This window comes from Triturus cristatus, chromosome 4_1, assembly GCF_964204655.1.
Source record: "Triturus cristatus chromosome 4_1, aTriCri1.1, whole genome shotgun sequence".
In the NCBI taxonomy this organism is placed as follows: Eukaryota; Metazoa; Chordata; class Amphibia; order Caudata; family Salamandridae; genus Triturus; species Triturus cristatus.
Genome location: NC_140585.1, coordinates 523,878,652 through 523,902,717, shown reverse-complemented (window position 1 = coordinate 523,902,717; position 24,066 = coordinate 523,878,652). Strand labels below are relative to the sequence as shown.

General features: G+C 42.9%; 1 protein-coding gene across 4 annotated transcripts in view; it reads left to right on the top strand.

Annotated features, from left to right (window-relative positions):
- ITPR2 (inositol 1,4,5-trisphosphate receptor type 2) overlaps positions 1 to 24,066 on the top strand; it is a 1,506,646-nt gene that overhangs the window by 784,051 nt on the left and 698,529 nt on the right. For all 4 annotated transcript variants that reach the window (XM_085652787.1, XM_085652785.1, XM_085652786.1 and 1 more), the window contains exons 29-32: positions 1,337 to 1,459; positions 5,751 to 5,951; positions 8,160 to 8,411; positions 22,068 to 22,193. In XM_085652787.1, coding sequence (XP_085508913.1) covers positions 1,337 to 1,459; positions 5,751 to 5,951; positions 8,160 to 8,411; positions 22,068 to 22,193 — 702 coding nt within the window. The remainder of the gene's footprint in view (positions 1 to 1,336; positions 1,460 to 5,750; positions 5,952 to 8,159; positions 8,412 to 22,067; positions 22,194 to 24,066) is intronic.

Sequence of the window (24,066 nt, the reverse complement as noted above, 5' to 3'; positions counted from 1 at the left end):
AATCTAACCACAGATTACTCAATGCCAGTCCACCTCCCTATTCTGTGAACGTGTTTCTTTTTATTTTTTATATTTTAAAAAGGTCCCAAGTAATAGAACTGTTGTATCCAAGTGGAACCCCCCTGCACCCGAGTGGGCAGAAAGAGTAAAGCAAGAAACTGGCATTGGCACGCAGGGGTGGTGTCTATATGCGACTCTTCTGTCACATCGGGGGCAGACCAAAGCCAACGTGGAACCGCATGGCACCACCTGGTGGCACGCAGGAGCACAGTATGGAAAACCTCCAGAGCCAGTCTGGCGCCTTCGGAACATTATAAAGGTGAGGAATCTGGGGTTAGATAGTGTCCACCAGAAACCTAATTAACTTTTTTGTGTCCGTTTATTCTGAATTCACTATATAAAGTTAACAAGCATTGGCATAGCCAATAGGTCTCGCTTTTGGGACCTTATAAGTGTTTAGCCATGCAACAGTTGCATAACTAAATACTTATAAGGTCCCAAAAGCGAGACCTATTGGCTATGCCAATGCTTGTTTCTGTTTATTACTGCTCTGTAGTAATGGCGGCGCACGGGTGCCACCATTACTACATAGAAGTAATAAACAGGAGAAAAAAAAACTAGCTCACGGAGAACATCAAAGCGGCCGTGCGGCCGCGAAAGTGAAAGTGATCGCAATCGCTATCAAACATCAAAGTGGCCATGTGGCCGCGAAAGTGAGGCGTGCGCGCGCCCGCGCACATGCACTGTAGCTCTAGGCTACAGTGGTAGCACTTTTTTGAGCCCTCACAATAAGTCTCGCCAGACCAGCGCATGCGCTGGGTCAGGCGAGACCTAAAAATGAAGTGAGCTTCATTCATAGTAAAGCGAGATGCTGATACATGTAGGATCACCATCGTTTTTCCGCTCTCGGGGGATTGAGATCCTAATGCTCAGTCATGATTAGGCTGCCCTATATTTTGCTGACCCGCAGTTGGGTTTGATGTTGGGTGGTCTGTGTTAAGTAGCTTGCATCTCCGGAGTACAGTATACTTCAGCGGTATCTGTGCGAGGTGCAGATTGGTTGCAACAGTTTAAAGAATTGAAGGCCCATTTAGAGATCCACTTTCATGTTCAGCAATGCTCTTGTGTTCTCTAAACTGGTGCGATTCATCTCTGCCGCGTGACCTCAGGGAAGCCAGAGCTCGCTCCCACCTGACCTGCTCATGCCAGATGAATAGCCCAGAATGCGGGCTGCTGGGTTTAATCCGCCCAGCAAAGTCTTCATATTTATAAGATGTGTTAATGTTTGAATGTTAACAAAAAGTTTCCTTATTTCATGTTTTGATCTCTTCTCCAGAACGATGAAAAGATGAATGAAATAATGAATCTGGCCCACGTATTCCTTCAGCATTTCTGCCGTGGAAACCCTCAGAATCAAGTTCTTCTGCATAAGCATTTGAACCTGTTCCTCACTCCTGGTGTAAGTATGGATGCGCACCTGTTTGGGGGCGATAGATAATCATGTGTTGATTGGTCACGGATACTTTTTTACCCGCATTAGAGGGTCGTTATGTGTCTTAAAAGAAGGAGATTTTCATTTCTTCTCCTGTTTGGTGGGAGACTGGTACTGTGTCTCATTGTACTCTGCCGGACACACTGACATTGGAAGCAGGGCTGCACTCATGTGAACAAGATTCAAAGGATGAAAGGCTGAGTTGGCACTGCTGCTATGCAAAGCTGTTCCAGGTTGTTGCATGAATTGTCTTACCGACTGTTTTTAAACATTTTATTCGTTTTACAATTGTATCAATCTTAGCATCGCGGTGTCCCCAATTGGCTGTAAAGCCCAAAACAGAGTGCGGGTGGGCTACAACAAAGCATTTTTTTAAAAAGGTACGTCTAGCTGCTTATGAAAGGTTAGACATTCATAATTATCAGTAAGTCAATAAGGATGGGCAGCCTTCATCACAGACTGGGCGATACTAATAAGGTGACCGCTCTTTGATTTCATTATCGGCTTGATGTAGTAGGCCTGTACCGTGACCTCAGCGTTGCTGTAATTTAGTTCAAGGCCACTTCTCCAAAGTCCTGCAGATAGGCCCATGTTAACTCGCATCCCCTTCTTTAAGTAGCTTGAAAACTGTTGAAATTGCCCTTTGGATGATGTGAAGCTCTTTAAAAAAAAAAAAAAATGTCAAAATTCATACATCTTCCAGTTGCTACTACCTTACTAGTACGAATATAGCCTTGTGACCAGCAAGCAATAAGTCAATCTGTCAAATTGAATTCTGAATTTAAATATTGTACATACCTAATCCAAAGTTTATCCACAACAGTGGGATCCAGGGAAGGTTTCCAGGATATCCACATGGTTAAAATCTATATAGTAAATCTAAATGTTAATCATTTTACCCTATTATTGGCACGAGTTCCTAGTTCATGGGCCATTCTTAGACATCCTTGCCTAGGGATTCTTAAGCTAATGCAACTCACAGTGTGCAAGATATAATTTATATAAATGGAAAATAAATAAGCACAAAGATGGATCACATTACCATAGTATCGTATCTGAAATAGTTATGCTGGATAACTAAAGTCCGGTCTAATTTCTTAGCTGCATAATTTTGGCACAACCCTAATAAAAGGATGGGGCCCCTATTCACGAAAGAAGTAATAAGTCTGCATCCATAGATGTGTGCCTATATTGGGGTGCAGATTTACTGCTTCTGGGAATCACACAAACTTTTCCAGACTCCGACATTCCCTGACACATTCCTGGGAGTGTCAATGGACACCTCCCCAGGCTCCTTTTCCCCTGTGCGGAAATCTCTATACTGTAGATTTAAACAGAGGGGGCAATCTTAATTTTTTTGTGCTGGTTTTTCTTTAAAAGAGAAAGTAATCTTCCTCATTGAGAAAGTCCTTCCTCTGCACCTCAGCAAATTCGGTGGTGATCCAGATTCCTTCCCATCCAGTCTTTAGCTGGAGAAGATCTCTGACCATTTTCAGGGAGAGAAAGCGTTGGATTTGAGTTTGTGAATGCTGATAAATGAACATGTTTGTGGACGTACGAAGACTTGCAAGGCTAGTCATGCTTTGTAAAGCCAACTTCCCATATCTTGCATGGTATTTAGTACTATGGTTATCTCTACATTCATGGTGGGGACATCCACAGAAGTAAATTCATTTAAGCCTACCATGAATCCCTTTATGAAGTCCTGCAAGGCATAATTTAGTTGCTTTTGGATGTAAACATAAGTTTATGGCTAAAAATGCCTTTATGGCTTGAGCCTGTTATCTTTTCATAGTCAATCACATCCAGAAATGTGTGCCAGTCCCGCCCGCTCACTACAGCTGCTGAATAATTTCTCTCACATGGCTGCTGCAAATTGGAAGTTATGGTGTGTAATGGTGAGCAGTGAATGAAATGTGGTCAGTTGTAAATGGCACGCCACTGACTTCCAGATATCCAATAAAGTGCAGGTGATAACACTACATTCTTGGATCTGGATGGATTGGATAGTAACCAGTGATCCCTCAGGTCTTACTAGCAATTGTATGAGGAATGTGTACCCATTTTATAAGTTTCCAGGGTTGACCACTTCTGTCACAGCAGTCTCAGGTTTGCAGCCTGTTAATATATCCAGAGATGTGGACTTGCAAGAACACGCCTGGATTTTGGGGTCCCCACATCCAAATGAAGTCTTGAAGCTTCTTCTACAGGGATGATATCCTCTCCGGGCACAGCCAGAGCAATGGTTTGGAAAAGATACAACAAACGCCGATCATGTTCATTTTGGTTGCCATCAGTGCTCGCAGCCATGATAAGATTAACAACTTCTGTCCAGTTACATCTCTCTGGTTAGTTTCCTTACGTGAAGGCCAGTTCGCTTTTGGGAGATTGACATGGAATTTTTTACATGAACATTTGATTAAGACCTTTGTTAGATTAATACCAAAATAGCTGAGTAAACCTATATCCTAGGTAACTGGATGATCTCTTTCATAGGCGCTCAAGGCAATAATACACTCCTAGGAGGTTCTTCAGTTACTTACCTCAGCACACCATTTAATAGTTTCCAATGTTTCATGATGTGTTAGTACTATTATAGTGAGACTTTTTGTAAATGTCCTTCCCTGTGCCAATTTCCTTTGCTTACTGATAATCATGCCTACCTTTCGCCATCACATTTGTTAGCAGAGTTTAAATTGACGTCAGTCAGAAGGCCAGGGCAGGTACATCTTAAGGATTTTGGGGGCCATCAGCCAAACCTATTTTGGGACCCCTGTTCCCAACAACTTTGAATTTGGGAGCCCCTATTCCCAACAACTTTAAATTTAATGTATTTACAGCTAAATCACACACACTGATCGTACCTTAAAAGTTAAGTAATTGTAAAAGGAAGATGACCAATGATAGGCAATTGCTTATTTAAAATCAGCACCCAACGCTTTAACATCCCTCCTTTCCTCAAGTTGCCCTTGCATTGCCTTGACACATTGTCATGTATGAGGCTTTGGTATACCTGCCAACATTCTATGACCAAAAGAAGTATAGGTAGTTATTACAGCTTGACTGGTTGGCTAAATTAATGAGGGAGCCCTACCCAGACCAAATAATAAGGTGCATCCTTGAAAGGTGGGGCCCTGGGCCAGAGCCCACTTTGCATATGCCTTCAAACATTTTTGCGCCGGGGGTTTGCAATTTGCGTTTCCACGTATCGTCACGGTTAATTTGCTTCTTGATTATTTAAACTCCTACCTATCAATATTCTTTTGTGATTGACTGTCACTCGTCCTTCCCTGGTTTATTGGCAGACTTTAGTTTCCTAATCAACTCAATGCTATTTCAAGTCTATCAGTGCTACTATGAATGTTTTAATATGCAATCACTACACTACATGTATGACAAAACTATGATAGCATTGCCTGGTTTGCTGAGGTTGGGGAGATAATATGGGGTAAATGAACAGGGTGACTTCAGAAACTGGAAGTTAATGACTGACGTAAAGTGGAACTATGGAGGAAGGACATTCATATGGCCCTGCGATCACGAAAAATGAGATTGCTCCTCAAAACATGACACCACAGTGCAGTCTGTCAGATGGCGTAGGGTGTAACTGAAACACAGAAGAATCCAGAATACAACACCATTTTGGAAAAAGCAAACAACTCTCATACCTTAAGGAAAGTGTTTTGTTCTTAATGCTTGTAGTGGTCCACACTTGCCATGGATTAAGGGTGGCCACCATACACATGCAGCTGATTTAGAGTTTGTTGAACAAGTTACTCGGTCACTTCCCAATGGATATCCAGCCTTGTTATAAGTGCCTCAGGATATATTGCATATGCAATAATTATGTATGTCATGTCCGCGACGGAGTAACCCATCTGCCAAGTCATAATCAGGTCCTAAGTATTGTGTGGAAAATGGTGTTTAACATACTGTACAGGGGTATAGTGGATTATCCTGGAACAGCCAAACAAAATTCCTTTGACACTGTCCCATTCTACCAGTTTGATTAGTAATGCTGTGCTGTTTCCCACCATACTGAAATGAACACACGGTTTTCACGTAATCCCATGTGTCAAATCGAATCTGAGCACATGACTGTATTGGCCTACTTAAGACGAACTGTGAGCTAGGTGCAACATCTATGAAATATAGTTCTCTGGCTGTACAATGTAAATGAAAACTGTAAAAAAGTAGAGTGAATCATTTATATATGATTAATAAACGTGCTCCTAAGTTTGGTAATTTTTGCATGCAGCTGCTGGAAGCTGAAACCGTGCGGCACATCTTCACAAACAACTACCATCTGTGTAATGAAGTGAGCGAGAGAGTGGTGCAGCACTTTGTCCACTGTGTTGAAACCCATGGCCGCCATGTGGAATACTTGAGGTTTTTGCAGACCGTGGTCAAGGTGGATGGAAAATATGTGAAAAAAAGTCAAGATGTTGTCATGACCGAGGTATGTCAAACGTTTGTTTCAGAGCTATCCTTGTGTACTAAAGGTGATTGTATATGTATCTGTGTTTTGCAGGGTATTTGTAGATTACTTAGGAATCTTAGTAAATTCTTTCAATGTCTTGCTAGTACTCTAAACACATAGGGCCTCATTACTAGTGCCCCAATATCACGATTGATGGTACTGGCCCTGCTGGGATTATACATTACACTGCAACACTTCCAGCAGGGAGTGTTTCACCTAAACACCAGATCCGTTGAAAACTCAGGATGAAATACTGTGTGAAAGGCAGCGCTTTAAATGGGCAGGTACTGTCTGGTACCGAGTACCTGCACTTCTTTAATTTGAAAGGAAGAGTACCTGCACTTCTCAGCACTGCTGCAATACATTTAATGGGAGTACCTGCACGTGTCAGGGGCAAAATGTTACTCTGAATAGTGTGTACCTGCACTTCTATAGTTTCATTTAAAGCACTGATGAAAGAGGAATAAGTGAGAGAATGTTGCGGTATATTCCCGCTTCCTCTTGTAGTTCCTCATTTCTCACTGAACCTCTTAGTGACGAACTCAAGACCCAGTGGTACTCCTCTCTCCTGGAATTACCAGTGCCCCTGCTATCTGTAATAAGAGGTGATGGGGTATATGGTCATTTTCCAGCCCACTCATAAAGAAGCCTGTTGCGCTTTGAAAGTCATAGAGTAAATGGACCGGCCATCTAGTCTAGTTATTATGTTCCAGGATATAGTAACCAATCAGCACATAGGGTAGAGCCCTAATAGATGGGCGAGGGTGATAAGGTGATATGAGCAGTAGCGGCTGCTATGGGGCAGCAGTGGTGAGGCGGGGAGAGTGGGGTGTTTAAAAAAAGAACATTTGAACTTACCTTACTGGCGGCCGCCTCTCCTCTGTCCTTCTTGCCACGACGCAGGAACAGGAAGCACCGAGGCTTCTAGACTCCTCTAGCCAATCATGACGTTGCTAATAGCAGCATTATGATTGGTCTGAGCGCCAGGGTTCAGTGCTCAATGGGGACTGGGGGCCTGTGCATTTTCTCCACTCAGGCTGTGCTTTACAGCCGGTAGGGAACATGAAAAGTGTGCATGACTGTTTGACCGGCCCAAGATGGCCGGCCAAACCATCATGCACACTTGGAGAGTGCCTGCCACTCCTCCCCTGCTCTGCAGGCAGCCCCTCACCTACAGAGCCACAAGGGTAAAATACAATGATAAAAACACGGCGTTATCATTTTATTTTTCTTGTGGGGCGACACTCGTCTGCCTTAGCGGAGGAGTCACCCCTGGTGCGGCTAGTTATCACAGGCACATACATGATTTACAACTGCCGCCATATCTTACTCCTGCCCACTGTTCCAAGCCATCAAACCTGGTGCAGCTAAAAGATCCGTTTAGCAAATTTTATTAATTTTCTTAGCGGGAGAGTGATTTTGGCGTGTAATGCTCTTGGTGGCAGTTGAAGTCAGGCGCTCTCTTTACTCTGTGCCACTGTGGCTGGTATTGACATTTTTCCCGCGCTTCTTTTAGATTCCACTGCAGCCCTTCTGTTTTGAGTGTAAACCCGTTGAAGTAAAGGGCTCGCCGTTTATTTTATTTCTGAAGAGTAAATGTGTCGAGCTTTGGATTATTTGTGACACAAGAAGGATGTGCGTCGGCAGTCAGGCAATCGACAAATGGGGCATTGCGAGACGGCCGCTTTGCTCACTTAAATTCTGAAGTTCTGAGTTTACCAAATAGCTTTGGAATGAACCGACTTGCAATAAACAGATCCAGATGGATAGTTAAACTCTACACAAAATGCACCAAACTGCATAAGGACACACACGAAGAGAGGGGGGTGAGGGGATTAGAACCGTATCTCTTGGTGAGGCTGAGGCAGGGTTATGGACATACAGAGAGCAGCAGTTCCTATGAAATTGTATGAAATTAAGCATGCAGAAGCAACATAATCAAAGTGCACAGATTTTTTTTAAAGCAGAGACTACAGCAGTTTGATTGCTTTTATTTTACTTTAATGTGTTTGAATGTAAGTTTTGTCAGTTGTGTTTTAGTGTGTTACATTTTGCTGAATTTAAGCTGTAGTGTTGCAGATTTCGTTACATTTACATCTCATAAAGATACAAGTAATGTAAAGAAAAGTATGACTATCTTCCAATTTAAATGATGGTGATTAATGAGTTTCCACATTGCCATTTTAGTTAATTAATGGTGGTGAAGATGTGCTGGTGTTTTACAACGACAGAGCCTCGTTCCCGGTCCTCCTTCAGATGATGTGCTCGGAGCGGGATCGCCGGGATGAGAGCGGGCCCCTTGCCTACCACATCTCCCTGGTGGAGCTGTTGGCGGCATGCACGGAGGGCAAGAACGTGTACACTGAGATCAAGTGCAACTCTCTCCTACCTCTGGATGACATCGTGAGGGTGGTGTCCCACGAGGACTGTATCCCTGAGGTAAGCCGGGCATGCGCGCCACAGATTACGCTTTTACTGTGCATGGAGAACTGCAATGTCTAATCTACTGAAAGGAAGAACACCGACTGTTCCTGCTGTGCTCAGCTGTTTTCTTTCGCTCTTAAACTTCGTTATTAAGAAAATCAATCAGCAAAAAGGTCTGACAGCCCAGTGGTCGTGTCACTGCTCCACATTTGTTCAGTAGCCTGCAGTAGCTCTCTTTCCGGCTTCTTAGAGGCTGCCTGTGGCAGGCAAAGTGATCTGAGCACAGGACTCCCAGCCCAAGGGAGGGTGGAATGAAGTTGTTGATCATCCAGCAAACCCTTGCAGCTGCTTTATGAAGCTGCAGACCGAGAGGATGTTTTAACATTTAACCAAGCTTCTGTGCCGGACAAAGCTACTAGTCTGGCGAAGGAAGGAGGCAAATTATCCAGCTTTGCCCATGTTCAGGCTGTGCTGCCAAGAAATTGAAGTGGATTGAGAGCACCGGTCTGCTTTACCACCCACTCAATAACCTAACAAAGACATACGTCTTTGTTAGGTTAGGGAGCGGAAGGTAAAGCAGTGTAGACTTCATTACATGTACATAATATGTTGAACTACATAGGGTTTAAGTTGGTGTAAGCATTAGACTTGAAAATTGGGTTATCATGTTAATTGTGGCCAATTTATCTGTGTGGTGGTGCTTTTTTATTGTGTATTCCACAAATCTCTGAATTGCCTAAAATATGACTTGTATCATTTTGAAGGATATTCTATCATTAAAATTGTGAAAATGTAAGATTGACACGATTTAGCTGCCAAAGCTCGTAGGTTTACAGACAAAGGCAAATCAGTAGTCAATCAATCAATCAGGATTTGTAAAGTGCTGCTGATCACCCACAAGGGTATCCAGGCGCTGGGGTTTGAGGGGGGGGAGGGGATTGGCTGCTGCTGGTCACAGTTAATCGAACAGCCTGGTCTTTAGTCCGTGTCTGATTTCCTGCCGGGTGGGTGAGGTCCGGGGGTGGATGGGGAGGCTGTTCCAGGTTTTTGTGGCCTGGTAGGAAAAATAGCGGCCACTGCTTCTGCTTCAACGGAAGTGCAGGGTGTGGGCTAGGGAGAAGGAGTAGTATTTTCTAGGTATGTTATCTGTATCACCTTTGGTAATAATATTGGCCAAGCTCAGCAGCATAGCTGCTGGACGTTTGGGCGACAGAAATAAAAAAAACACAGCTGCCATTTATTAAAGGTATGAAAGGTCTAGTTCATAATTCATGGTAAAGTATATTTATTGGCACAAACCCATTAAAGGTTGAGAGACTCTAAATATTGTGAAGTATTGAACATTCCTTTTGACATTTAAGTCATTGGAACACAACGTGGAAGTCTATTAATATCTCTGAAGAAGGTACTTATTAAAATAATTAATTGGTAACAGAAAATCCTCCAATTTCTGGAGGAGACTCTCCTTGTTGAATTACCTTGACCATAATATTCCCAAGAAAAAGAAATTCAGCATTAGTAGCTTCATACATAGAGCTTCTTCCAGAAATTACAGGGTTTTCAGTACCCACCAAATATAAAACCAGGCCTAAATCTCATCAAAGAAATGTCACTCTGAGGCATTTGGGCAGATATTGAATTTGGTTGAGAAAGGGATATATGTATAATCACTTGTTTTCTTTAGGGTATTCCAGCATATCCTAGGAGCCTTTCAATTCCAAAATATCAGTCGCTCTCCTTCGCGGTTTTCAGATCTCGATCTGTTACATTACAGTTGACCATAGGAGTTAAATTGTATGGCACTGGGTCTTGGTAATACCTCCTTCCCTGAGAAGCAGAGAAGACGGAGCAGCCAGGACCCTCTGTGATTTTCCATTCCTGTTCTGCTGCCATCTTTGAAAGTGTTTCCTTCATATAGAGCAAGTGAAGTAGAAGGTTGATGCTCATGGGGCAAGGCTTAAGGTCAGCACGTCTAGGCAAGATGCTGTTGGTGGAGGAACCTGTTCATTTTGCTATGGAGGGATCGGTATTCCTCCAAACCTCACCCGTCTTCCTGACTGAATGAGACCGCATATTCCCCTCCATTTTCATGATAGGGCAGTGTTCCTACCGCCTGGGTTGCCGTGTGTGAAGGAGACCAAAGCATACCCAGGAGGAGGAGGCTGAATTCCTAATCTTGAAATTGACTGTGTTCTTGATGTGACAAATTGTTGCTTGTATGCCACATGCCGTGAGGAAGACTTTTCTGCATGTGTCAACCTAACCAAGGGTGAGTCATAAATTCCTTGAAGAATTCTGTTCATCTTCGGGATTGGATTGTGTCTTGTAGAAACTCTGTAATTTCACAATGGTAATTTTTCTCTTCTGAACGCAGCCACTGTGATTCCCTCTGAATATAATAGAAAATGTACTAAGCAATTCATATTTGGGGCCATAAACATCTAAGCTTTACACAAGGGTTGAATTTGAAGGAATGTCCTGAGAAATATGAAAAGTAGACAAACATTCAAATGGAAGACTATCAAATTGTTGTTGAGCCAGTGAGAAGTGATTGGCAAGTTTTTACAGAGAGGTGTCATAAACCTGAAAGAAACTTTGGGCCATGTTTTCCTATATTAATGTTGTGGTGGCTACATGCAGTGTCCCTTCAAATTTTAGGTACCTTGTGGGTGCTTAATCTTCAAGAGTTTGTTTTGAATATAAGATATACAGTCCCACAAATGGGTTTATACCTGATGTTTAGAAAGTATTAGCTGGCAAATATACTGATATATTGATGTTTATTTAGTACACTTCAAATTCCTATTAGAATGTTTGTTCAGTATAAATGGAGTTTCAGAGTTAGATAGTTGTCAGTGAGACGGCCTAGGTCTCATACTTTCTATGCAGCGTATGACCCCGGAATTGTCTTTCTTTGTGCTGGCTTTTGGCTTGAAAAAGCTAGGTCTTTTTTCAGTACATAAATATACTCCATTCCAAGACAACCAAACATACCTAAGAATGAGCCTTACAAATTTTCAGACATATACAATATAACACACCCTTGAAAGGCCTAGATAGAGGAATGTAATGGTTCAAGACATTGAATGCAGACATTGGGATTAGGTAATCTCAGTAATGCAATTGGTCATTTAAATCATCCAATCATCCGCAGAATTTAGTTGGTTGTTTGTCTGCATGTGACCCCTATCAAATATAAGTACATCTATACTCGTATAAAATATTTAACTTTAACCATAATTCTACCCTGCATTGGAAGCCAATTAAAGACCCTCAGACTGCCAGGTCGCAAGAAATGTTGTACCAGGTGATGAGTTTCTTCATTCTGCAGTGTTTGTAGCTTGGAGAGACAGTTTTTGTGATGATTTCAGGTACACCATGCTGTGATTTTTAAGTAGAGAAATAATTTCCACCACTGTGCCTGCATTCATGTAAGGAATAAAGTGCAGTATTTTCTTCATTATGGTTTTTTATGGTCTGCACATGTTCCCTACATCACTTAACCACACGGCCTATTAACGTTTTCTGATGACTACTTCTAACCATAGATTTCTCACCTTTAGAATATCTCCATATGCCAGACTGGATCTGGAGAATGTTTCGGCAATACTCTGTGTTGCCTGGAAGAGATGGAGCTGTGTGGGCCATTTAAATGCCGCCTCTGAACTCTGATGTCGGCTTTTTTCTTTCAGCGCCCTATGACATGAATCCGATGCTAAGCTCCCAACTTTGTGGGTTTTCCGACAGCTGGAAATTTAACTACAGACAGTATACCTCATATGATGTGTCCACAGAAAGAGACAGGATCGAAGCTGTGCAGTACCTACAGGAAGCAGATTTCACTCACAGAACCACACAACATGTGTCTTTGGTGATTATGCTGTGTTCACCAAGGCCGGATTGGCCGTAGCGGGCGCCGGGGTTTTCCCGGTCGTCTGGAAGGGTGGGGGCCAGTTTTGGAGCGATGAGGGCCGTTTTGGAGCAGTGGGAGCCGGTTTTGCAGCAGTGCTGCAATATTGGCCCCCTGTAACAAAAGCAGCAGCAGTGTTTCCCACCAGCACCCCTCAACCATCCCACTTTGCGTTCTCAGTCTGGCCGTAGAGCTACTACTGCTTACTACTGGAATTTGTGCAAAAAAAGTGTGTACTTGTGCACCCAAAGGTGATCCAGTAACTTGAAGTTGAAGATACACCATAAGCCCAAGAAAGGCTAAGCAGGACTCGCCCCAATCCAACCAAAATCAGACGAAAAGGCTTGAGGGCATTAATTGAAAGATCATATCCCACAAGTGTCTTCTGATTTTCAGCCAATTCCGCAACTTGTCCTGTTGCTCCCTTAATTCCCCAGGCCTTCACTGACCCATCAGAAAATAACTGGCTTCAAGGCAGGCCTGCTGCAGCTCTTTCAAATGCGTCTTGCTCCATCTGGGGTGCCTTCAGAACCCATGAGCTTCAAGAGGCTTCAATTGGACGTCCACTGGCAACCTCTCCCTCGGTGCAATCTGACCCCATGTGAACCATTTCCGGGCCCATACTGGTGTTAGTTCAGACTTCCACTACTACCCCTGGGTCTATTCCAGTGCCTTCTCTACCAACGCCAATGCTGACTCCATCAGCCCCAGCCAAGGACTCGAATAGGTCACTGGTTTCCAACCCCAAGCCTTCATCTGCCCACTCCCTCCCTATTTCATGCTAAATATTTACAAAAGATCGAATAGTCGGTATGCAGCCAGGCTCCAATCCTTGCCCTCTGCTGTGGCACCTAGACGCCATATTCGGATCCGAATCTGATTCAGTCCAGGTTATGCAAAATGTTCCCACAACACTAATATAGATGATGAAGTGGGCAATGTATTTCCCGCTATTTATTCAGATGACAGGGTATACCTGGAGTTACAGAATGCTCGTGTGCTTGATCCATCTCCAGAGACTGAGCTTGATCACTAGTGAAAGATAGTGCCCCTTTTACAGTAGTTATTCAAAGGGCAGCTTTTGCCTACTTTTAAAATGATTGCAAAATTATTAACTGGGGTTATCATGGTCTCATGGCCACATGGCCTAAGCCTTGCATCGGCAATCCAGTCAGTCGACCTATGGCTAGGTGATATAGACCGGCCCCCAGGGATCCTGATTATCTTACAAGGCATCCTATGAGAGTCTGGGGGTGGAAACATTGATGAATAAGGTCACTCCTAATGCCTTTTCCAACCAAACCTTCTGATAGAGTCAAAACATATAGATGCCTTCAGCATGAAATTGTCCACTTTGACCAGTTTAGCCTTATGACCCATTGAACGTAGCGTGCCTTCTCGGCAAGTAAACTCATTCTTTATGGGCCGTTGCCAGTGAGGTATTATTGAGTATACCGGAAGACTTCATAGCCTTGCTGGCACAAAACATAAATGATGGCCATGATATGGAGATGTATCATTTAGATGCTTGCTGACACCACATTACTTTTTGGCAAAGCTATTGGCGCTAGTATCATCCTTAGAAGCTACTCTTGGGTGATGATCAAATGGCTTTTCAGGAGATGTCCAAGCGTCCTGGAGGAACATGCCATTTGATGGTGTCAGACTCTTTAGCGAGAATGCTAATTGATATTTCAAATGATTTAAAGGCAGCAGGGCCACAGTACAATCCTTGGTACTTTTGTCTCCCACAAGAAGTTCCACAAACAATTCAAAACAATTCAGGGTTATTGAGGGTTATCATCAGCCATTTCAACCTTTTTGTCTACCTGATAAGCCCTCTCTTTTTAAATCGCATGTTGTGATGCTTTTTATCAAAGGTCTGACTCTCATGTTTCTCATGAAGCAAGTTTTCATTCCACAATGGGTCTTGAACTGGATTTTGGCATTTCTTATGTTTGTCTTTTGAGTTGATGCACTTCTGCTTACTGCTACTACTGATGCTCAAAATAGTTTTCCTGATTACCAAATCCCGCTGAAGAAGGGAACTGCAGGTGCACTCACTGCAGCTGCCCTACACCACCTTCTTTCCAGACAAATTAGTGCTGAGGACCTGGGCAGCTTTGTCACCCACAATTGGCATTCCTTTTCATGTCAGCCAACCAGTGACTGGTCTTTTGGGCCACATCCCCTTTTGAAAGAAGAGGAGAGACTCCATCAGTTGGACCTTAAACGTGCAGTGACCAGACAAAATATCATCATATGGATGAACAGATCTTTGTAGGATTCTCAAGGAGCAAAGAAAGGGAATGAGGTGTAGAAGGAACCCTGTCAAGATGGATAGTCTAATGCATCAAAACCTGCTATGAGCTGGCCTGGAAGAAATCCCCTGATGATATTCCACTAGAGACTGCCACAACAGTGTTGGGAAGGAGGGTACCGGGTCGGCAGATGCCAGGCTGCAACGTGGGCAATGGTGCATACATTCCTTAATCACTAGAGCGTTTGCAATCAGGTCCGACGATAGGCCCATTTTGCCGTTTGGTGATGCAAGACTTCATAAACTGGGTCTACTTCTCAGCTTTTCCCCTTTTGAGAGGTACTGCTATGGTATGTATTCTAAAGGTGAGGAATCTGTGGTTAGAAGTATCCATCAGGAGAACAAGTAACGTATCATTGGTAACGCTGTTTCTGGTGGCAACTTTCTATCTGACTGTAGGTTCCTGTGTAGCATCCCACCTCCGTGGTCTGTGGAGTGGACTCATAATAATACGGTTCCAAGTTGTATTCTGGCACACTCTATTACTTATGAATTTTTTGTTAAAAAATTGTCCGGATCCAGACTGGTCCATGGGGATAGTCTGATGATGAGAAATCTGATGCTAGAGTATACACCAGAAAGAACATAGCCAGGGTGAGTAACTTGTTCTCTTAGTCTGAAGTCTTTTTCAAGCGTAATTAGCAGATTTTGTACTTTTTCGCAAGTGAATGTAATTTCAAATAGGAATCCGGTTATTCGGAATTGTAACTTTTAAATGCAATATTTGCAATCAATTATCTTAAGTTTAATTTCAGATCATCTAAACTTGTGGGAACCTGCCACTACCCACTTCTTAGGACACCTAGCAATCTAATAGAATAAACTTTGTTGTTTTGAGCCAGAAATATACATAGTATTTGTAAGTAACAAACCACACAATTCTCTCTTGTTTTAGTGTGCGTCTCTAGTTGTTTAAGTGTTCTTTTGTTATTAGCGTTCCGTATTGAAACTTCAGTTGTTCTGACTGATATTTAGTTTTCATATTTAAAGCAATTAACATTTCTGTGTGGTATAGTTTTCCAAACTGTTGACTGTTTATGTTTATGATGCAAAGAGCTGAAAACGACATTAAATGTAATTCACTATTACTTATTGCAAACCCTCTCTCCTCTCGTGGGTTTCTTCTTACTTATGGACATCTTAATTTCGCAGTAAGGTGTCTTTATCCATTCAGCACCAGTTTCTTCTTTCACTTCTGACATGTGCTGCGCCTTCCCTGCTACCACAGTAACCCCTCTAATGCTGAGGCCTTTCCACCCCAGTGATTAGACCTTTTTTGGCTATTTGGAGTACTTCACATTTAGGCCTCCCGAACTTTTTTTCCACATACACTATCCATGCCAAATTTGCATCCTTTTTCCCCAACATACTGGGGATTCTAAAGGTACTCTTTGTTTGTGGAATACCCTGAAGGGGACCGCGAAAATAGGCAACATTGGCCTAAATTTAGAGGTTTTTCCAAAATATGGCATCAACAAAAGGTTTGCTGTGCTAAAATCACCAACTCACCATCTTCTCAACATTCAGGAACATGCAGAGCTGTATTGTAAACCCTTTATTTTTTAACACAGTTTTAGCATTTTTCTAAGAGGTAGCGAATTTTTCCGAATTTTTGTGTTTTCTGCCTACTTCCAGTTTGTGGCTGAAACATTTGTGTCAGAAAGCTATATATTTCTGAAAAGTAGACAAACTTATTAATCAAGAGGCCATTGTGTAGATTCTTCAAAGTTTTCCCAGCCAAAATAACTGCTGAAATAAAAGAAAATATGAAAAATGGGTTGGCAAAAACAGCCGTTTGTGACAAGGTTTTAGTCTGTTATTTCTTGTCACAATGGCCAATTTACAAAAGCAATACACCAGTACGTCTGCTAGACTCCTCTAGTCACTGGGATATCTAAGGTTTGTAGGTTCTCCAAGAGCTCGGGGTCCTCCAGACCCAACAACTGAATTGCACCTTACAATGGATTTTCATTGTGTGCCAAATATAGAGCAATTAATATGGTAAAATGTAAAGTGTGAGACATGGGCATGAAGGAAACCTATGTATTTCTGAAATGTACATCAGATACTGAGTTTAGGAAAAGTGGTTATTTGTATATCTCTGTATTTGTGGTTGCCCATACTAGCATGTTATTGTTACATACAGACTTACGTTTGGATGGCACAAATCCAGTTGTTAATAATGATCCCCGCTTGTGTGGCTTGGCCTAACACCTGTGACACAATATACCCCAAAGTGCATAATGTTGCCTGCTTGTGTGGCTGGGCCTAGCACCTGTGACACAATACTCTCCAAAGTGCAACCTGGAGGCATCATATTTTACCCAGCAGAATCCATGCTTTTTTAAAAATACATGGGTATTTGCGGCTTTTGGGTGCTAGCTCAGCTGCAAATCTGGAAAACCTACCATACACAGACATTTCTGAAAACAAGTGGTGTGCCTTCTGTGTTTCTAAGGAGGTGTTTTTACCCAGAAGCCCTTGCAAACATCAAACTTTGCCTCAAAACATGCCTTTTCCTCACATTTCTCTGATGTAAATTTCTGTAATCTTTGGGGAGCTACAGATTTCCTACCACCCAGTGCTTCCCCAGGTCTCCTAATAAAAATGGGACGTTGTGTGGGTGGGCCTAGCACCCACAACAGGAAAGAGCGCAAAACGCAACATTGACCCATTAACTTTTTTGACTGAAAACTAACCCTTTTTTTTTAACTGCGGATTTTCAGCCCTATCTAGGCCAACACCTAAGTGAGTCTACTAAACTGGCACATTTCTGAAAATCAGGCACCTAGGAGAGTGCAGGGTGGTGTGATTTGCGCGGCTCTCACCCAATTATTTCCCCAGAAACCCTTGCAAACCTCACATTTTCCTCAACTTTCTGTGATGGAAAGTTCTGGAATCTGCGGGGAGCCACAAATCTCCTACCACTCAACATTCTCCTCAGTTCTTACAATAAAAATAGTACCTTACATGTGTGGGTGGGTGAGCCTAGTCCTTGTGACAGGAAACAGCCCAAAACGCAACATGGGCACATCACATTTTTGCTTTGAAAACCAACCCTTTTTTGCAATTTTATTAACTGTGTATTTTGTGCCCTAGCTCAACTGGCACCTAGGGAAAGGAAGCAAACATGCACATTTATGAAAACTGGACACTTGAGAAAGTCCAGGGTGGCGTGACTTGCGTGACCTCATCAGGTTATTTTACCCAGAAGCCCTTGCAAACGTTATACTTTGTCTTAAAACATACATTTTCTGCAAATTTCTGTAATGGAAAGTTTTGGGATCTGCAGGCATCCACACATTTCGTACCACTCACATTTCCAAGTGTCCCCTGATAACAATGGTACCTCACTTATGTGGGTCGGTCATGAGACAGCAACACAAAAGTCCCTAAACAGCTATATGGAGAGACAGTTATGGGTAGCTGCAATATTTGAAGCAGTGGTCGGCCTCCACCCTTTGAACCCTACTAACCACAGACATTTTTTTTTAAATTAGACACCGGGGGGATTCCAGAGTTGTGTACCTTGCATGGATCTCACAACGTTTTTGAAATAATTTCAAATACTCGCGGAATAGGATACAACAGCTTTCTTACTCACAACGCCCTCCAAACCTCAAACTTTGCCTAAAATCTGTCATTTCCTTTGCATTACCGTGGCATAAACTTGAGAAATCCACAGGAATTCTCAAAATTCCTACCAGTAAGGGTATTCCCCTTGGTGTCTAGTTTTCAGAAATGTCTGGGTTTAGTCTGCTTCCCCAGGTGATGGCCTACACAAGCCCAAAAAGTGTTAGATTTCAGTATGGCAAGTCGGATGATCTTGGAGTTTAGCCTCACTCTCACAGCCCACAAGTAAAAACACCACCAAAAGACTCAAAATGACTTCTTGCTTGCCACTGGGATAGGGACATTTTAGTCCGCTGGAAAGCAGAAATAATGTTGGAACTTTAGGGGTGACGGCGATGCCTGATATCAGGATGAGCCAGACCCCACCTCATTATTTTACTTGAAAAAATAAAAGAATTCCTGCCATCCAATTGGCTTTTTGCCCCCTCCCCATCCTGGGGAATACAACCTCCCTGCTCACGGGTGGCCAAAATAATGGTTTGCCCCTTTTGGGGTGGGTTATGGCTCACTGCCAGAGTGAAATAGCTGCACCCCTTGCTTTTGCCTCAGCTAGAAAATCTCTTGGGGTAACCTCCCCATTTAGGTTATTCCCTCTATCTGCCCGGGAAGTGCATAAAGACATTATTGCTTCTTCTGGGGTGGGCGTATAGCTCAATACGAGGGGTAGGCCGCCTATCCTTTTAGTTTGTTTTGGCGCCCTTTTGAAATCCCTTGTGTCTAATTGCACCCTTTTTGGAGTTAAGGAATGGCCATGCCCATAGTTGGCAGCCCCCAGTCCTACTTTTCCTTTTGATTAAGTAATCTTTGTTGTCTAGTGGACTTTCTGCCCCCATACCAAGGGGAGCAGATTAGGGCATATACTCCCCTTGGGGGCAGGCAGAAAGACTGCACTGCCTTTATTGGGGGTGGGGACATGACCCGGTACATGGCGGGCAGCCTCACCCATATGTTAAATATGTTTTTTCTATTTATTGGGGGAAGGTCTCAGGAAGACTTATGCACCCGTTTTGTTTTGGGCTATGGCCATGGCCATGTCTATAGTGGTCAGCCCCTACCTCTACATTTTCTTTTCATTATATAATCCCTGGTATCCAGTTGGCTCTATGCCCCCTAGGGGTAGATTGGGGCAAATTCCCCAATCTGCCATTTCATGGGGGGGCAGATACTGTACTACCTTTTTTGGTGGTGGTGGTGACATAGTCCTGTGCAAGGTGAGCAGCCCCAACCCTGTCAATTATTTTTTTGCTACTTATCCCTGGTATCTAGGGAGCTTTCTGCCTTCCCCAGCCATCCGGCTGCAGCTGACTGGGGCAAACCTCTAATCTGCCCCTGAGATAGGGCAAAAAGACTTGTGCACAGTGTATGTGGTGGGGGAATGTCGAAGCCTATGATGGGCAGCCTCTACCCCTATGTTTTATTGATTATGTAATTCATTTTGTCTAGTGGGCTTTCTGCACCCCCACACCCCTCTAGAGGGGCAGATTGGGAGTAATTGTCCCCCTTGCCCCCCAGGGGCAAAAAGACTAAACCCTTGGAGGGGGTGGGAGTAACAAAAGCCCTTGCCAAAAGGCTTCTCTCTCTGCCAAAAATATTTGGTGTCTAGTGGTGTATCACTGCTTTGAGATTGATCTCCAGCAGTGATACCCATGGGGATACCATTGGAAAAAGTATAGTCTTCCCTTTCCATTGATTTCTCCAACTCAATCAGTGTTTGGGGGGCTGAGACATGCCCCCCCCCCCCCCATGAGCACTGATGTAGCAAAATTAAAACTATCGGCTCACTTTACTTTCACTAATTACATCTGCGCACCCTGTGCGCTGACAGTCATTACCCAAACAAAAATAAAATGCCTCGAGATCTCGGGGAAGCTCTTCCCCAGCAGCCGGAGCTGATAATGAAAAGAGAAAAAAAAAGAATCCCTCTAGTGCCAACGCCAGAGGGTTATTGTAAAGCTTCCCCAGTGTCAGCCAGGGGGCGATGCATCCCCTGAAGGGGCTAAGGACCTCATGGACTAAAAATGGATTGGGCAAAAGTGGTCGCAATTTGCTCACCAACTTTTTATAAAATATATTTGAATTTTGTGAACTGACCTATGTCCTAATAGGTCGGTTCACAAAATACCATGTTATAGTGAGGCACAGTTTGACCCTCCTCATTAATATGCATGAGGTAGGTCGCAAATTGTGACCCACTATGTTTGGTTACAGTCACAGTGGCCTGCTTTGATCAACTTACCATCGTGTCTGAGACTGCCTTTATGCAAAACTACATTTCTTATTTACTTAACGCAAATGGAATGTGTTTAAAAACCAAAATGTCAATTATTACAAACACTTTTTAGGAGCAGGCTGTGATTCCATGGACTACTGCCTGCACCTAAAATAAGCCTTTGCAATGCAATCGGTCTCGCCTTTGGGACCTTATATGTATTTAGCTATGCAGCACATTAGCCTGGGTGGTGAAACTTCTATTTTTCTTTAACATGGAGGGAAAGTAAGCGCCAAACTGCGGAACACACCAGGTTTGGAAATGCATGGAGATATATACTGACTCTCACTGGTAAATTGTATTGTCCAAATCGCTGTTTTTAATATAAAATCAGCCCCTTAAGTGGTCATATCACTGAAAATACAAGATTTGAAAAAAATATTACCGTCTACGGGTCCTCGTTGAAGACAAGTTTCTATGGCCTGGGATGTAAGGAATGCTAAAGTGATTCTTGTATATTACTGACCTCTACTGGTCCTTTTTTATCAAGAAAGTTAAATAGAGGCAGTTGCCAGAAAAAGAAGTCCCTAAGCAGAAAGCAATTCTGGTATTTTCCTGACCTCTACTGGTCGTTTAGTATCAAGACAGTTAAATAGAGTTCAGTTTAACTGAAAAAAAGTCCCTTAGCAAAGGTGGAAGCAGAAAAGTCCTGGGGATGATCTCCAGATCCCACATAGTACACACAACAGATCTTCCAGACAGCGCAAGTGCTGTCTAGGCTCGACCTAAAAGAAATGTGTCCACATTTACAAAGGGGAAGGGGTCCCTTGAGGACGCATTCCTATTTGTAAATGAGCTCCCACTTCTTTTAGGTGGTGTTAAAATATTGATGTTTTGTGACCGGATTTCAGGCACAAAATATTAAAACGTATCATAAAGCATTGGAGTTTGGAAGGGACACCTTTAACATGCCCTTTCCAAATACGTATTACTTATGGTCATTATGGTTTCCTAAATACATTTAACAAACCTCTTCCGAGTTCCAAAAAGGGTTTAGCAGTAAAAAATGCTCTGATATACCGAATCTATGGGTTTGCGAGTACAATAAATCTTTCTACATGAGGCCCAAAGTTTACATTAATCTACTCTGCTATTGGTTAGAGTAATTTCTAACCAATAGCAGAAATTATGACACCACTGATTCATATAGCTTTGGAAATATGTTCATTAGATTAATTTGCAGGAGTAAGAGTTGCATTTCTTCTTTACCTTTGAATACTAAGATTTCCAAAGCTGTTTCTAACTAAACCATGTCCAAACCCAAAAGAATTCAAGTGAATGTATTTTTTGAAGAAGGTCAAACTTCCAGAGCTGGTTGCTTGCCTTCATGAGACTGCAACTTCCTCATAGCTCTTTCTTTATTTGATAGACTGTCACAGTTTGCACAAATGGAAATAAAAAAATGAAAAACAGATTGAACTGAAAGACTGTTTTATTGATTATTTGCATTATTGGGACCCATTTCCCATGTGTGAAATTGCCGTGTAAAACACTGTACATTTCTCCCAGTCATTTGAGGCTTTCACTTGCTTTTTGTAGGTCAAAATTGCATATGTGAATTTTGTCAACCACTGTTATGTGGACACTGAAGTCGAGATGAAAGAAATCTATACCAGTAACCACATTTGGAAACTGTTTGAAAACTTCCTCGTTGATATGGCTAGGGTAAGTTGTGAGAGTCCGTATCAATCCATGTACAGTCAACTGAAATAAAAGATTTTTTTAGTTTGAAAATAAATGAAATGTGTATTGAATGTTTCTTCATAATTTGTACTTAATCTTTAACATTCAGGCCCATTAAGGATAGTTTCAGTTAACCAATCAGTCAACAAATCCGGTATACCATTATCAAGAAAACTGAAGATAAACTGAAAACCAACCAGGCTTTTTATGAGCACAAATTAATAGCAAAGCGGTTGATGCCATTCAATCATGACCATCAGATTACTTAATGAGGACCTAGGGGTGAAATCTGGTGCTGCTGCACAGTAGTGGTGCCACCACTTTGCCACACAGTTATTGCATGGACATGCTGTTGTAGTCATACCAAGTGGAAAGTCATTATAGAGAAGTTTTAATATCAGCCTGAACTTACATCGACTCCACAATATCGACTACCAATGTATTTTCAAGGTAAGCAATTGTGGATGAAGAAGGGTACATTTATACTTCTTGCATACGTATCTTTCCGATATAGTGGTAGTTGATACAGTGAAGTTGATATGTGTGTAGGTTTATAAAACTGTGTTTGGGCAGAAAAGTCCCTCGCAAGGTGGTAGACTTGTACTCCTGCTGTGAGTGCCCCAACTGTGGTGAAACCTGGATCACTGGTAACACATGTTTGGCCTTAGGTGAAAGTGGATCAAGCATGTGTGCCATGTCCTAGGTCTGTCTTATGGATCTGTTTAGACCAGGAGCGGCGCACCACACACTACTCTCTTAGTGGCTCAGGGCTACTGCCATTTCTGGAACCTGAGTAGCATGTGCTCTGTGGCATCACACCATTTTGATAGGAAGTAATCAAGTAATATTGACAAGCCATATGACCTGTGTCATGGGAGTGGGGCCTACCGGCTCACTCATACCGAGTTGTACACCTGTGTGCTTAGCTCGGTCTTGGCTTACATCAAGACGAATGTGGCGAGACAGTGTGTGCTTGTTGGGGTACACCTTGCTGATATGTATGTGAGCCAGTGTGTGCTACAGTACGTTGAGGCAGTCTGTGCATGTGTGAGTGCACCATGTTGGCATGTACATTAGCCAGTGTGTGCTACAATAGATGGGAGACAGCACATGCATGTTGGAGTGCACCGCGCTGGTATTTACCTGAGCGAATGTGTGCTACAGTATGAGTAGACAGTGTGTGCATGTTGGAGTGCTGCGCATTAGTATGTTGTATGTAAGCCAGTGTGTACTACAGTACATGGAGGCAGCACATGCCTTGTCACTTGTCAGAAAGGAGATGATGCTGATAAGAGAATCATAAAGAGCAAGCTGGGTGCTTTGGAACCTTTTAATATACCTATCACTGATGCTAACTACCAGGTGTGATCATCTAGTTACTCTCATGGCTGGAGATACTCTTGCTGCGATGGACTGTCCTCTGGGATGAAGAGAAAGACAGAGGAATGGACACTTCAAAGTGGGCAACCATCAGACCACAAACTTCAAAGGCAGAGACCCAAAACCACATTTGTGTCTGCAAATGGATTATAAAAATGAGAGCTTGAGACTTCAAAATGTTCAAGCTGAAGCTGTACATCAGGGTGGGGGAGGCTTAGCACAAGTTCTACCTGTTGTGACCAAGGCTGAGCACTACGGGTCAGTCAGTCTTCTGTGCTCAGTGAAGGGCCATCACCAAGGAGACTCAACTAAACCCACCCATAGAACCAACTTCTGCCTGACCCAAGACCAGAGGACCCTTTAAAGAGGAAGTCAGCTGAAAGGAGTGGGGTGCAGTGGGGATCCCAGGAGTGGATTCTTTAAGATTCTAGTCCGTCTGGACAGTTGCACCGATCAGGCAGTCTGCCTGTTTGCA